This window comes from Gracilinanus agilis, chromosome 2 (assembly GCF_016433145.1).
Source record: "Gracilinanus agilis isolate LMUSP501 chromosome 2, AgileGrace, whole genome shotgun sequence".
In the NCBI taxonomy this organism is placed as follows: domain Eukaryota; kingdom Metazoa; phylum Chordata; class Mammalia; order Didelphimorphia; family Didelphidae; genus Gracilinanus; species Gracilinanus agilis.
Genome location: NC_058131.1, coordinates 395,221,842 through 395,234,632, shown reverse-complemented (window position 1 = coordinate 395,234,632; position 12,791 = coordinate 395,221,842). Strand labels below are relative to the sequence as shown.

At 33.3% G+C, this 12,791-nt stretch overlaps 1 protein-coding gene across 1 annotated transcript in view; it reads left to right on the top strand.

Annotated features, from left to right (window-relative positions):
* RBM27 (RNA binding motif protein 27) overlaps nucleotides 1-749 on the top strand; it is a 74,854-nt gene extending 74,105 nt beyond the window's left edge. The window contains exon 24 of the mRNA XM_044659867.1: nucleotides 264-749. Within this exon, the coding sequence (XP_044515802.1) occupies nucleotides 264-347 (84 nt within the window). The 3' untranslated portion in view covers nucleotides 348-749. The remainder of the gene's footprint in view (nucleotides 1-263) is intronic.
* Nucleotides 750-12,791: the final 12,042 nt, after the last annotated feature.

Below are 12,791 nucleotides of genomic sequence, written 5' to 3'. Positions count from 1 at the left end.
GTTTTTGCCTTTCTTTCGGTCTTCATTGCTTAGAACAATGCCTGGCATGTAGTTAAGCTTAATAAATTCTTGACTGACTGAAAGGAAATTTGAGCAGAATTTAGAAATTTCTGATTACTAACTTTACTTTTCTTAGCTGAGGCAGCTAATCTATATCCTAACTTTAAACATATTGACTTTTAAAAATACAATGACTTTCATATGCCTCATTTAATTAGCATTCTTTTGTACCTTTACAGTGATTGTACCTTCTCTTTCTCTAGGAGACTGAAGCTTCAGATTTGTTTTTGCATGATGATGATGATGAAGATGAAGATGAATATGAATCTCGTTCTTGGCGAAGATGAAATCTGATGGGAGCTGTATAGTTTTAGGAATTTTGTTTAGAAGAACAACTTTTTAAAAATTATTTAAAGACGTCATTGAGCCAAAAATTTTTATTTTTTTTTTCTTTTCAACATAGGTTTAAAGACAGCAAGTTTGCTATTTAAACACATCTCATAACTGTATGTGATATTAAAGCAGCCAAAGGCCTAGTGACTTTTACACAATTCTGAAGATCCACAAGAGTCGTATGGGTGTTCTCTAGAGCCTTATGTTCCACACCACCTATTTTTGATGGTGTTGGATTATGATGTAGATGACAGGGTGTTTAGAAATTTTATTTTGTAATATAATCTGCTGATAAAATTTCATTAAATGTCAAAGTAGCCTGGAATCTCGTAACTCTCAGATATTATGGATGGGGTCGTCACACTATGGGAGATATTTTTGACTAAACCTTGTTTTAAGATTCATTTTGAAAGAAAAATACAATTTGTTTTAATTTTTTAATATGGAGGAGCCTGGCTTGTTTTCAGTCTGAATTTTTTTCAGAGTTTTTATATGACCATAAATTGTACGATACATATAATATAATCTTCCACAATACTATTTCAATGTAAATTACATCAAATCCTGTATGTTCTCTAAAATGTTATGTGACATTGCTAGCTCCATTGATGTTTCCATTCTGTCATTTTTCAGTCTTACCTGAACTCTTTCAGGTTTGGACTCAGTTCACTTTGCTTTTATTACTTTGTCAGTATTGGTTCAATCCCTGCTCTTTCAAAAATTCTCCAAATCTGAGACAATTGTGCCCATTGCTTTTTTGTCTCCCTACCCTCCCCTCTCCCCTTCCCTCTCCTGCCTCTCTTACACCTGAATTGAATAGGCCAAATGTGCACAGTATTGAGAGAAGTTCATCGTCTGGCTCATGAAAGACTGATCCCTCCTTAATAAAAAGGCTTTGAACTAAACCAGCACTTGGAACAGTAAAGGAATGTTTTCATGGGCATGGTATAAAAGTTTTCAACACCAGTTTGTTGAAATGCTATTTAAAGTTGCAGTTTAGTTTTAGGTATAAAACTTTAACCTTTTCCTGAATTTAAACCATGATGGAGAAGTTGGGGGTGGTGGGTGGGGTTGACAATAACAAATTATATAAGTGGAAGGTAGTAACTTGGCTTTGAATAGAAAATGATGCATTTTTCATAATTTTGTGGCTTTCATTGACCATGAACATACATGCATCATTTAATAGGCAGTTTTTTCACTGTGTGCATTTTTACTGTACACTTATATAGAGTAGATTCTATCTGTTAAGTAAAATATATGTAAATTTAATGTCCTTGTGTTCTGAATGTTAGATGGAACAGTAGAGGAGCGACACTACACTGTACCAACCCCTGGAGAAACTAACCGTGATTAATATACATGGAATATGTCACTTATGAATTTGCACACCTGCATTTCTGTATGGTTCTCATTCATTTATGTGATGTGAACATTTGAAACTTCTTGTTGACTTTAGAAGGTTCTTGGTGTTCACTCTTATGAGGGATTATTTTTTCCTGTGGCAAAGACTATTCCTCAGAGCAAAAAACAGTTAAATAAGGAACTTAAAACCAATAGATTCTAGATTCACTTAGCCATAAGAAATTAAATCCCATATTTGTATCATCCATTTCTCCTTCACATCCCATTTTTCTGCAGTGACATATGAAACCAGGATCCCTTTTAAGTTTTTATAAATTTCCCTTCCTAATGAAGACTTCTTTCCGGGTTATTATTGTATTTCTACTAATAGTAAGGCTAAAATGACCTTATGAAAGAATGAAAAACTAGAATGGGGTACCTAGAATAAGCAATCTTGCTCCTCTCCCATCACCTCTAATGACATTTTCTTAATGTCTGTGGCTCAGTCAGTATATATTTTGAAAGATCCATTATTGTGAATGTTTTGAGTCCTGACAGTTTAAAAATGATAGAGGGAACAAAGGATTTATATATTTTTTGTATAAAGTTTTTCTTAAACTGTATAATTTTGTAAATAATTTGGTTTTTTTGTGTACTAAAACTACCAGCGTATAGATTTCAATAAGAATTGTTGTATTTTTGTATTTGGAAATTGAAGATTACAGTAAATTAATGGAGCTGTAAGAAAAATTTCGGTAGACTGGCACAGTTCAATAGAATGGGATTCCTTTTCATATGATTTTTTTTTAACCTCTCAACTGACACCTTGCAATCTCAGTTCAGAGAATGAGCAGATGAGGGATGTGTTTGGGTTTTTACTTATTGGGGGACAAAGAAAAAAAAAAGGAGAAAGTTAAAGTGAAGAACAGATAGAAATTTTCTTTAGTCAGATGTGAAACCCTTGTATAAACCTTTTCAGCACACTCTCTTATTTCTAGAATACTGAAGCATCCTAAATATAATTTCTGAGGATTTTAGAAAAAGATTTGAGCCTCTCAAATGAATTCAAATACAGGCTGTTTATATTATTAGAAAATTGAAGTGATGATTTAGTATAAAGTAACTTAAGCATTTTCCTATGTAAGTTTTTTTTTCCCAAAATCCTAGAGTTTTTTCTTTTTTTTTTTTTTTTTTGTAAAAGCGGGTAACTACTGTGACTTAATTTTTTCTTGTTGGTAGCTTCATTTTATGAAATAACGTACAGCCTCTGTAATATATTCTACTGTTCTTCATAATGCGCATGACATCTTTATAAGCAGCTGATCACTAAAAGAAAATGATACCAACCAACTTGCTCAGCTTAGTTTACCAGTGGGTTGCTTCCCATGCTCAAGATTCAACCCAGGGATGTATAGAGTCTCCCTCAATTTCTTCATGTTGTAATTTTAAGACAAAAATTCTCAACAGCTAAAATAAATTGGAAAACATTGTCCTGTTAAGATGAAATAGGTGATGACAGCGACGGGTCATTAGTACAAAAAGAAGAAAAAAATCATGTGAAAAGGAATCGTGGTTCCTCTTGATGTATAGGATGCCTGTATTATAGTTTTTTTTTCAAAATTGTGACCTTGTGTAATAGCATAATAGGAGATATTGTTGGATTTCTAACTGTTTATACATTTAAATTCCTATATGTAATGTTTGTTTTACTGATTACAACCTGAATTTCTAAGAAGCATGTTGACTTTTGCAATAAAGATACAATATGGAATGGTTCAAAATTGGAGGAAAAAAAAAGGCTAAAAAAAAAAAGTTGGTAATTTTAAAAGAATTTGGAAAATTTAAGAACCATTCCAAAAATTACAATGAATCACAAAAAGAGCTGTAACTCTGGCTTCTTCTGGAAAGAGAGAGAGAGAATGTGTGTGTTTGTGTGCTTGGTTATATGTGCACGTGTAGGTGCATTTGTGAATGTGTTTGTTTATATGAGATTGTATTAAGTATGTGTGAGGGCTGTTGAGCTAGTGGCAAATGCTGAACTTCAAAGCTCCATCAACAGTTGTCTTCACTTGTTTCAAGTGTGCTTACTCATAAGAAACCTTTAAAAGAAAAAAAAAAAGTCGATGTGTCCACTTTTTTTCATTTGTAGATTTAGATAGCTCAGATATATAGTATAATAATACATCCATCAGCTACATTTATGAAAAGAAAGCCATAAAAATACCTTGATTGCTATCCACTGTGCCTTTCAAAAGTAGGGACTCCAGGCAACTTGCAAGTATTACATAAAAAAATGTGAATTTCATTTTTCAGGTTGATGAGATATCAACTATTATTCTTTTAATAATAGCAGTGGCATTTTACCTCAACAACTGGGTACTGGGGAGCTGTGTGGTTGTCATGATTTGAGCTTTCTCAGTTTAAGAATGTATTTTAAAATTCCCATAACTGATGTGCCTTTAGAAAGAAGGAAATAAGGAAAGACCTTAATCTACAAATAAGTAGATTAAATGAGGGAAAGAATTAAGAAAATAAGCAATGTTTAAAAGCACCAAATACATTTAACTTTTTTAAAATTAAATTGCCATTCTTATGAAATCTTGGAAATCTAGATTTGATAAATGGGACCAGGACCCATACTGTTTAGGAATTAAATTGACATTAGTATAAGAGTAGATATGGAAACATGATTCCTGCATATGCCTTCTGATCTAAATCTATTATTCTAAATAATATGTTTTATATTAACTAGGTAGCATAAAAGAAAGTCTTGGATTTTAAGAATGAAAGAATGGTGGTTTCCTTTATTCTTGGCCCAGCATTTCTTTTTGTGTTAATAATGAAATAGAATCAGACCAACTGACTTGTTTTATACTGTACTTAGAGATATGAAATAAGCTGCCTAATTATCCAATTTTGCAGTAACTCCTAAGTGCCTAATAAATGCTTGTTGACTGGCTGACACTTGATTTTATTGAAGGGGAAAAAAAGAAATTTATTTTTACTGCTGGTTGTTTACCTTCCTACAGGATCATCTACCATTTGGCTTCTTACCTGGTACAGCAATCAACCTTAGGTTAACTAATCCTTTCCAGCCTTCTTGAGTAAGGCTACCTGATACAGGTGAGCCTAAGGGCAAGATGATTCTTGAGAATTAATGAGCCATTTGGAGTTAGAGTCTAGTCTTAACCTTTTCCAAGCAAACTTAAAAAGAAGTTGTATGCTCCTTTATCACCCTCATTGATCTCTTTCCATCTTTAGAAGTGGATCGAGAAAATTTAGCTAAAAAAATTACCACAGACAACATATTGATTAAAAACAAACAGCTTTGTTATAATAGGCTAGTTTGTGATAAAAAAATAAGCATTTTTCATTTTACTGTTTTCTTATTCCTGATTTTCAAGGCACATAAATTGCTACTATATAGTTCATTCTTTAAAATAATTTTTTTAAACCATTACTCTGTGTCTCACACTTAATACCAAATATCAGTTCCAGGGCAGAAGAGTGAGAAGGGGTAGGCAATTGGGATTGTGACTTGCCTGAAGTCACACAGCTAGAATTGTCTGAGGCCATATTTGAATCCAGGACCTCCCATCTCCAGGCCTGGCTTTCTATCCACTGAGCCACCTAGGAACCCCTATTCCATTATTAATAGTCTAAGAGTTACAATAAATCTGATCAGAAGTATACTAAATTTACAAATTTAGTGTTACAACTCTGGTGTGAGGTCATTGAACTCTTGTTGGCAAAAGTAAATTTTAGCCACGTTAGCTGCTTAATGGAAATTTAATAGATGACCTTATATCTGAAAGATGTTCTAAAATACTCAGGAGTGAGTGATGTATAAATTAAAGGGAATAGGCTTGAGAATTAGATGTGTTTGACATGCTTGTTTTTTCTTATGACTTAAAAATGTCTTGAGCCCATTCATGGATTACTTTGTGGTTGTTTTTTTTTTTAATTAACTTTGCTCCAAAGGAATTGCCACAATTATCTTAAGTGATTTAATTTGGATTTTTAAAGGCTAATAAAAAGAGATAGGTTGAAGTCCTCAGTTTTGACATTTGCCTGCCCCTCACCTCACTATGAATATCCTCTTTCTTGACAAGTCATCCTGATTATAATTTTTGGTCTCTAAATAGAGAAATCTGACTCTACCACTGCCCCATTCCCCCAAAATCCCAACTAAGATTTAAACGCTGGATTAAAAATAGTTTTTTTAGAGGGTTTTTAACTATAGAACTCTGGGCCATTATCGTCAGTATCTGGATCCTGTAGAGGGCTCTAGAAGGCAAGTTGTTTTACTTAGATGTCATTGCAGGGCAGCCAGTTATGATCACTGTTAAAAGCAAATAGTGCAGAGTATAAAACTCAAAAGATTTATGTTTTTCTCAAATATGTGATCTATAATATTTGAATCTAAAAATCACATGATAAATGACTTAAATTTCAATATTTTAACTGCTTCCCTGGATATTTTTAGTGCCCTGGAAAAACATTTTCTATTTCATGATGAAAGCCATAAAATTATGAATGATTCTATATTTGTATATTGTATTTCTCACTGTTTGACTTTAAAAAAATAATTTGCCTAAAAGTAACAATACTTTTAATGGAATTCAAAGCACAGTGTAGACATTTTTAGGCATTATAGGAGAGACAGTGTTGGTATAATGAAAGAGCATTTGATTCTAAGTCACAGGACAAACATTGATTTTCATCTCTGTTACTTAACATTGTACAAGTTACAGCCTGTGAATGTCAGTTGCCTTACCTATAAAATGTGAATGTTCTCCCTTACTTGATGGTTGAAAGGATCAAATGAGATAAGTATACATTGCTTTGTAAATATAAAGCCCCGTATTAATGTGACCTGTTACAACCTTATTGCAACCCTATGAATCTAGGAAAGTGATCCTCACTGGACAACATATTAAGGTTTTTCTTTTATTATCTACCTTGTAGAAGGAATTTACCAATGTGGGTGAGATCCCATTCCATTGATGTACTGAAGGATAATTTCCTTTTATTAAATTAATGAGTATTTAAATTTTTTTCTTTCTATGTGAGCCATTTTGATATTCGGAAATAGATTTTCTTTTTTTTTTTAACCCTTAACTTCTGTGTATTGGCTCCTAGGTGGAAGAGTGGTAAGGGTAGGCAATGGGGGTCAAGTGACTTGCCCAGAGTTACACACCTGGGAAGTGTCTGAGGCCAGATTTGAACCTAGGACCTCTGTTCTCTAGGCCTGACTCTCAATCCACTGAGCTACCCAGATGCCCTCTGGAAATAGATTTTCTTTCTGAAATTAAAGCCCATTCTACACAGAAGGATGATCTGATCTTTCTGAGTACTGTAGTAGGAACTGGCAACTTGAATGACATCAGTGACTTCCTTAGCATATTGTCTCATTATTCAACCCCATTCTCTTTATCATTATCTCCTGTCTGGTGGTACCTTGCTTCCTACAAATATACCTACTTCTTTACAATCTTTTTAAAAATCTGGACTTTTCCCCTATTAGTTATTACCCTATATTTCTCCCGTCATTTATGGACAAACTACTTAAGAAAGTCTAAAATCTGACTTTGGACTTCATCATTCAATTGAAACTTCCCTTCTAAAAGTTACCAATAACCTTTTTTTTAAAACCCTTACCTTCTGTCTTGGAATCAATATTAAGTATTTCCAAGGTGGAAGAGTGGCAAGGGTTAGGCAATGGGGTTAAGTGACTTGCCCAGGGTCATACAGCTAGAAAGTATCTGAGACCAAATTTGAACCCAGGACCTCCCATCTCTAGGCCTGGCTCTCAATCCACTGAGCCACCTACCTCCCCCTTACCAATAACAAGACACATATTGCTTATACTAGAGAAAAATTCATGGAGGAAATAAAGTGAAGAATGGTATGTTTCAATCTGCAGTCAAGCATTCTGTTCTTTTAATGGCAGTGGATATCTTTTTCATCTTGAGTCCCTTGGAGTTGTCCTAGATCATTGCCTTGTTGATAAGTTATTAACAGCTGATAATCATACATTATTATTGTTACTGTATACAATGTTCTTCTGGTTCTGCTCATTTTGCATACGAGCCTTTCCAGGTTTTTCTGTGATCCTGTTATTTCTCGTATTCTATTACAGTTATGCACCATTCAGCCATTCCCCAAATAATGGACATCTCTTCAGTTTCCAGCTCTTTGCCACCACAGAAAGAGCTGTTATAAATATTTTTATATAGGAAGGTTCTTTTCCTCTAAATCTCTTTGTAGTGCAGTCTTAGTAGTGGAATTCCTTGGTAAAAAGGTATGCACAGTTTTATGGCCTTTTGGCATGGTTCCATATTGCTCTCCAGAATGGTTGTATCATTTCACAGCTCCACCAACAGTGTATTAATGTCCCTATTTTCACACATCCCCTCCAACATTTATCATTTCCTTTTTTGTCATGTTAGCCAGTCTGGCGGGTGTAAAGTGGTACTTCAGAGTAGTTTTAATTTGCATTTCTCTAATAGTGATTTGGAGCATTTTTTATATGACTAAATATAGTTTTAATTTTTTCATCTGAGAATTGCCTGTTCATATCCTTTGACCATTTGTCTATTAGAGAATACTTTGTATTCTTATGTTTCAACTCAGTTCTCTCTATATTTGAGAAATGAAGCTTTTGTCAGAGACACTTGCTATAAAAAATTCCCCCCACCCAGTTTATTGTTTGCCTTTTAATCTTGGTTGCATTGATTTTGCAAAATCTTTTTAATAATATAGTCAAAGTTTTCAGTTTTATGTCTCATAATGTTCTCTAAATCTTGTTTTTTACCTAAAAATTTCCCTTATCTAAATGTCTGACAGGCAAACTAATTTGTGCTCCCCTAATTTGTTTGTTATCACACTTTATTTCCAAATCATATCTATTTTAACTTAGCTTGGTATATGGCATATGTGTGTGTGTGCCTATGTCTAATTTCTGCCAAACTGTTCCCCAATTTTCCTAGAAGTTTTTGTCAGATAGTGTGTTCTTCATCCAAAAACTTGGATCTTTGGGTTTGTAAAATACTAGGTTTTAATGGTCATTTACCATTGTGTAATAGTGCCTAATCTATTCCATTGATTCTTCAGTCTATTTCTTAGCAAGTACCAGATTGTTTTGGTGGTTGCTGCTTTATAATATAGTTTGAGATTTGGTAAAACCTAAACTATATTCCTTCAGATTTTTTTAAATTAATTAATTCCCTTGATGTCCTAGGTCTTTTGTTCTTTCAGATAAATTTTGTTAATTTTTCTAGTTTTATAAAATAATTTTGGGATAATTTGATTGGTATGGCACTGAATAAGCAAATTAATTTAGGTAGAATTGTCATTTTTATTATATTGGCTCAGCCTATCCATGAGCAATTAATGTTCTTCTGGTTGTTTAGATCTGACTTTATTTGTGTGAAAACTGTTTTTAGCTGTGATCTTATAATTCCTGGGTCTATCTTGGCAGGTAGTCTCAGATATTTTATATTGTCTGCAGTTATTTTAAGTGGGATTTCTCTTTCTCTTGTTGTTGGAATTCATTTATGTGGGTTTATTGTATATCCTGCAACTTCTCTAAAGTTGTTAATTGGTTCTATCATTTTTTAAATTGGTTCTCTAGGGGTCTCTAGATATACCATCATATCAACTGTAAAGGGTGATAGCTTTATTTCTTCATTGCCTATTCTAATTCCTTCAGTGTCTTCTTATTGTACAGCTACCATTTCTAGTACAATATTGAATAGTGGTGGTGATAAAATGTGCATTGTTGTTTAATTTCCAATTGATCTTATTAGAAAGACTTTTACCTTATCCTCATTACAGATAATGTTTCCTGATGGTTTTAGATAGATACTATTTATCATTTTGAGAAATAAATGTTTCACTTATTCCAATGTTCTTTAGTTAGTATTTTTAAAAAATAGGAATGGGTGTTGTATTTTGCCAGAAGTTTTTTCTGCATATATTGAAATAATCATAGGGCTTCTTTTCATTTTGTTATTGATATGGCCAATTATTCTGATGGAAAACTACCCCTTCATTCCTGTTTTTAAAACCCACTTGGTCATGGTGTAAGATTCTTGTAATATATTGTTGTAATCTCCTTGCTAGTATTTTGTTTAAGATTGTTTTTCATCAATATTCAATGGAGATTTTCTCTCTGTTTTTGTTCTTCCTTGTTTAGGTATCAACAGCATATTTGTGTCAGAAAAGGAATTTGGTAGAGTCCTTTTTTCAGCTACTTTCCAAAGTAGTTTTTAAAATATTGGAATTAATTATTCTTAGGTTTGGTAGAATTCTCATGTGAATCCATCTGGCCCCGTAACTTTTTTCTTTTTTTAAAAAATACTTTATTTTTTTCCCCCAATTACATATAAAAACAATTTTTAACATTTATTTTTAGAAGTTTTGAGCCCAAATTCTCTCCCTATTTTCCACTCTATTTCTTTTACTTTTCCAACTTCTCTCCTCCCTTAGACAGAAAGCAATCTAATATAGATTTTACATGTATAATCACATAAAATACTTTTCCATATTAGCTATTTTGTGAAAGAGATCAAAATTTTAAAAGTAGGTGAAATAGAGTATGTTTCCATCTGCATTCAGATGCCATCAGTTCTTTCTCAGAGGGCAAATGACATTTTTCACCATGAGTCTCTGGGATTGTCTTGGATCACTGCTAAGAATAACTAGGTCATTCACAGTTATTTATAAAAAAAATATTGCTAGCACTGTGTACAATAAAGTTCTGGTTCTGCTCACTTCACTTTGCATCAGTTCATGTAAGTAAATCTTTACAGATTTTTCTGAAATTATTCTGTTTTGTCATTTCTTATACCACAATAGTATTCCATCATCACAATCATATACCATAATTTCTCCAAATTTTCCAGTTCTTTACTGCTACAATAAATACTTCTTGTAAAAATAGGTCTCTTTCCCTTTTTAAAATCTCTTTGGGATACAGGCCCCTCCCTAATGTACTTGATAATGGTATTATGTCTGCCTATGACAAAACACTATGGTCAAAACACACAGCATATTCTGAGACACACTGAAAAAAGACCCTAGTAAAAAATGAAATTTCAAAAGCTCCATTTCCAAGCAAACAGAACTTGAGCAAAATAGAATTTAGCTTTTTAGCCTTACACAATCCATCAAATCATACACACTTACTTTACCTTCATTTGTTTAATTTAAATAAAAAAGGCGCAGATGTAGCCCCCAGTAGTGAGAGTAGACTCCTGTAAAATCAAAGCCATGGTCTGACCATAATCACTCCTCATATGAGGCCCCCAAGCCCCTCCCTAATGTACTTGATAAATAACTAGATATCCTAGATAAACTCACTGAAGTCAAACATTTCCCTGAGAATCTGGACTAGATGGTTACATATTTACCTGTGATTTATTATCCTATAGAAAACTGCTTAGAGCCACTGAAGTAATCTAAATCTATTGTCTCCATCTTGTAAATCATTACTAACCATTTTCCCTGTAAAAGGCTTACCTAATCCCTTAGCCTACATAATTTCCCCTATAAAGTGTGTACCCCAACTCATTAAACTTTGTCATTGTTCTAAGAGACTTGTCTGCATGGTCCTTGGATGGTATTGACCCTCCTATAATCCCAGACCCATCCTCTTTGTCCTGGTCAGCAATCCATGATCTGTGTCATTAGAGCCGGACTCTTATTTATGGGTATAGATCAAAGGGGTATGCTAGTTTTAGAGTCTTTTGAGCATAGTTTGAAATTGATCTCCAGAATGGTTGGTTCAGATCACAACTATAACCAGTGTAATAGTGTCTCAATTTTCTTGCATTCCCTCCAACAGTTAATTTCCTTTTCTGTCATTAACCATCTAATAGGTATGAAATGATACCTCAGAGTTGTTTTCATTTGCATTTCACTAATCAAGAGGTGTTTTAAACATTTTTATATGACTAAAGATGGCTTTGATTTCATCTGAAAACTGTTCATATCCTTTGACCATTTATCAGTTGGAGAATGTCTTTTATGTTCATAAATTTGTCTTAGTTCTCTATAAAGTTGAGAAATGAGATCTTGTCAGAGATATTTGCTGTAAAAATTTTTTCCCAGCTTTCTGCTTTCCTTCTGATTTCAGTTGCATTCATTTGATTTGTATAAAACTTTTTAAATTTAATGTAATCAAAATTATCCATTTTACATTTTATAATGCTTTCTAATACATCTCATTTGATCCTGAATTCTTTTCTTATTTATAGATATGACAGGTAAACTATTCCATGCTTCCCTAATTTGCTTATGGTATTACCCTTTATGTTTTGGTCATGGACCATGTTGACCTTATCTTGGTATATGATGTGAGATGTTGGTCTAGTCACAGTCTCTGCCATATTATTTTTCAGTGTTCTCAACAGTTTTTGTCAAATATTGAGTTCTCAGTGGAGGAAAAAGAAGAAGAATAAATGGCAGTGGAGTTGAGCTCTGGCAGTTGGCAGAGTCACTGACAGAGACTCTCTCCTGTCTGAAGTAGAAGGAAAGGTGGGATAGACTTGAAGGAGCATAGTGTTTTCCTTTCCCAACTTGGGAAACACTAGTGACTATCTATCACTGTTTATATAGATTGTTTTAACTCTGAGAAGACCAAAGGAAAACCTGACCTTTGGTTTGGACTCTGAATCTGCTAAGGCTCAGAGTCCTAACTTGATTCTTGTTGAGACTTAACCAGCTAGCCTTTGTTATTTTTATAACTTGAAGGTGAAGTTAAGAATTATAAGGATAATATTATTAGTTTATTTAGAATAATAAAAAATTTGGGTCAGTCAAATCAGTAATGATTAGTGTAGCCTATGAAAACAGGAGAAGCGATTCCTTGCAGAACTAGGGAATTTTATTTGAGTTGAGTTAGAATCTCTTAGAGTTAGAAATCCTTTTATCCTCATATATTTTCAATAAATAGTTTATTTTTTATAAAAAGAGTCTCTAGCATCCTTGCACCTGGCCCTGAAGGGAAGTTCATTTATGAGCTTCACTTCACTTTATCACTGAAGATA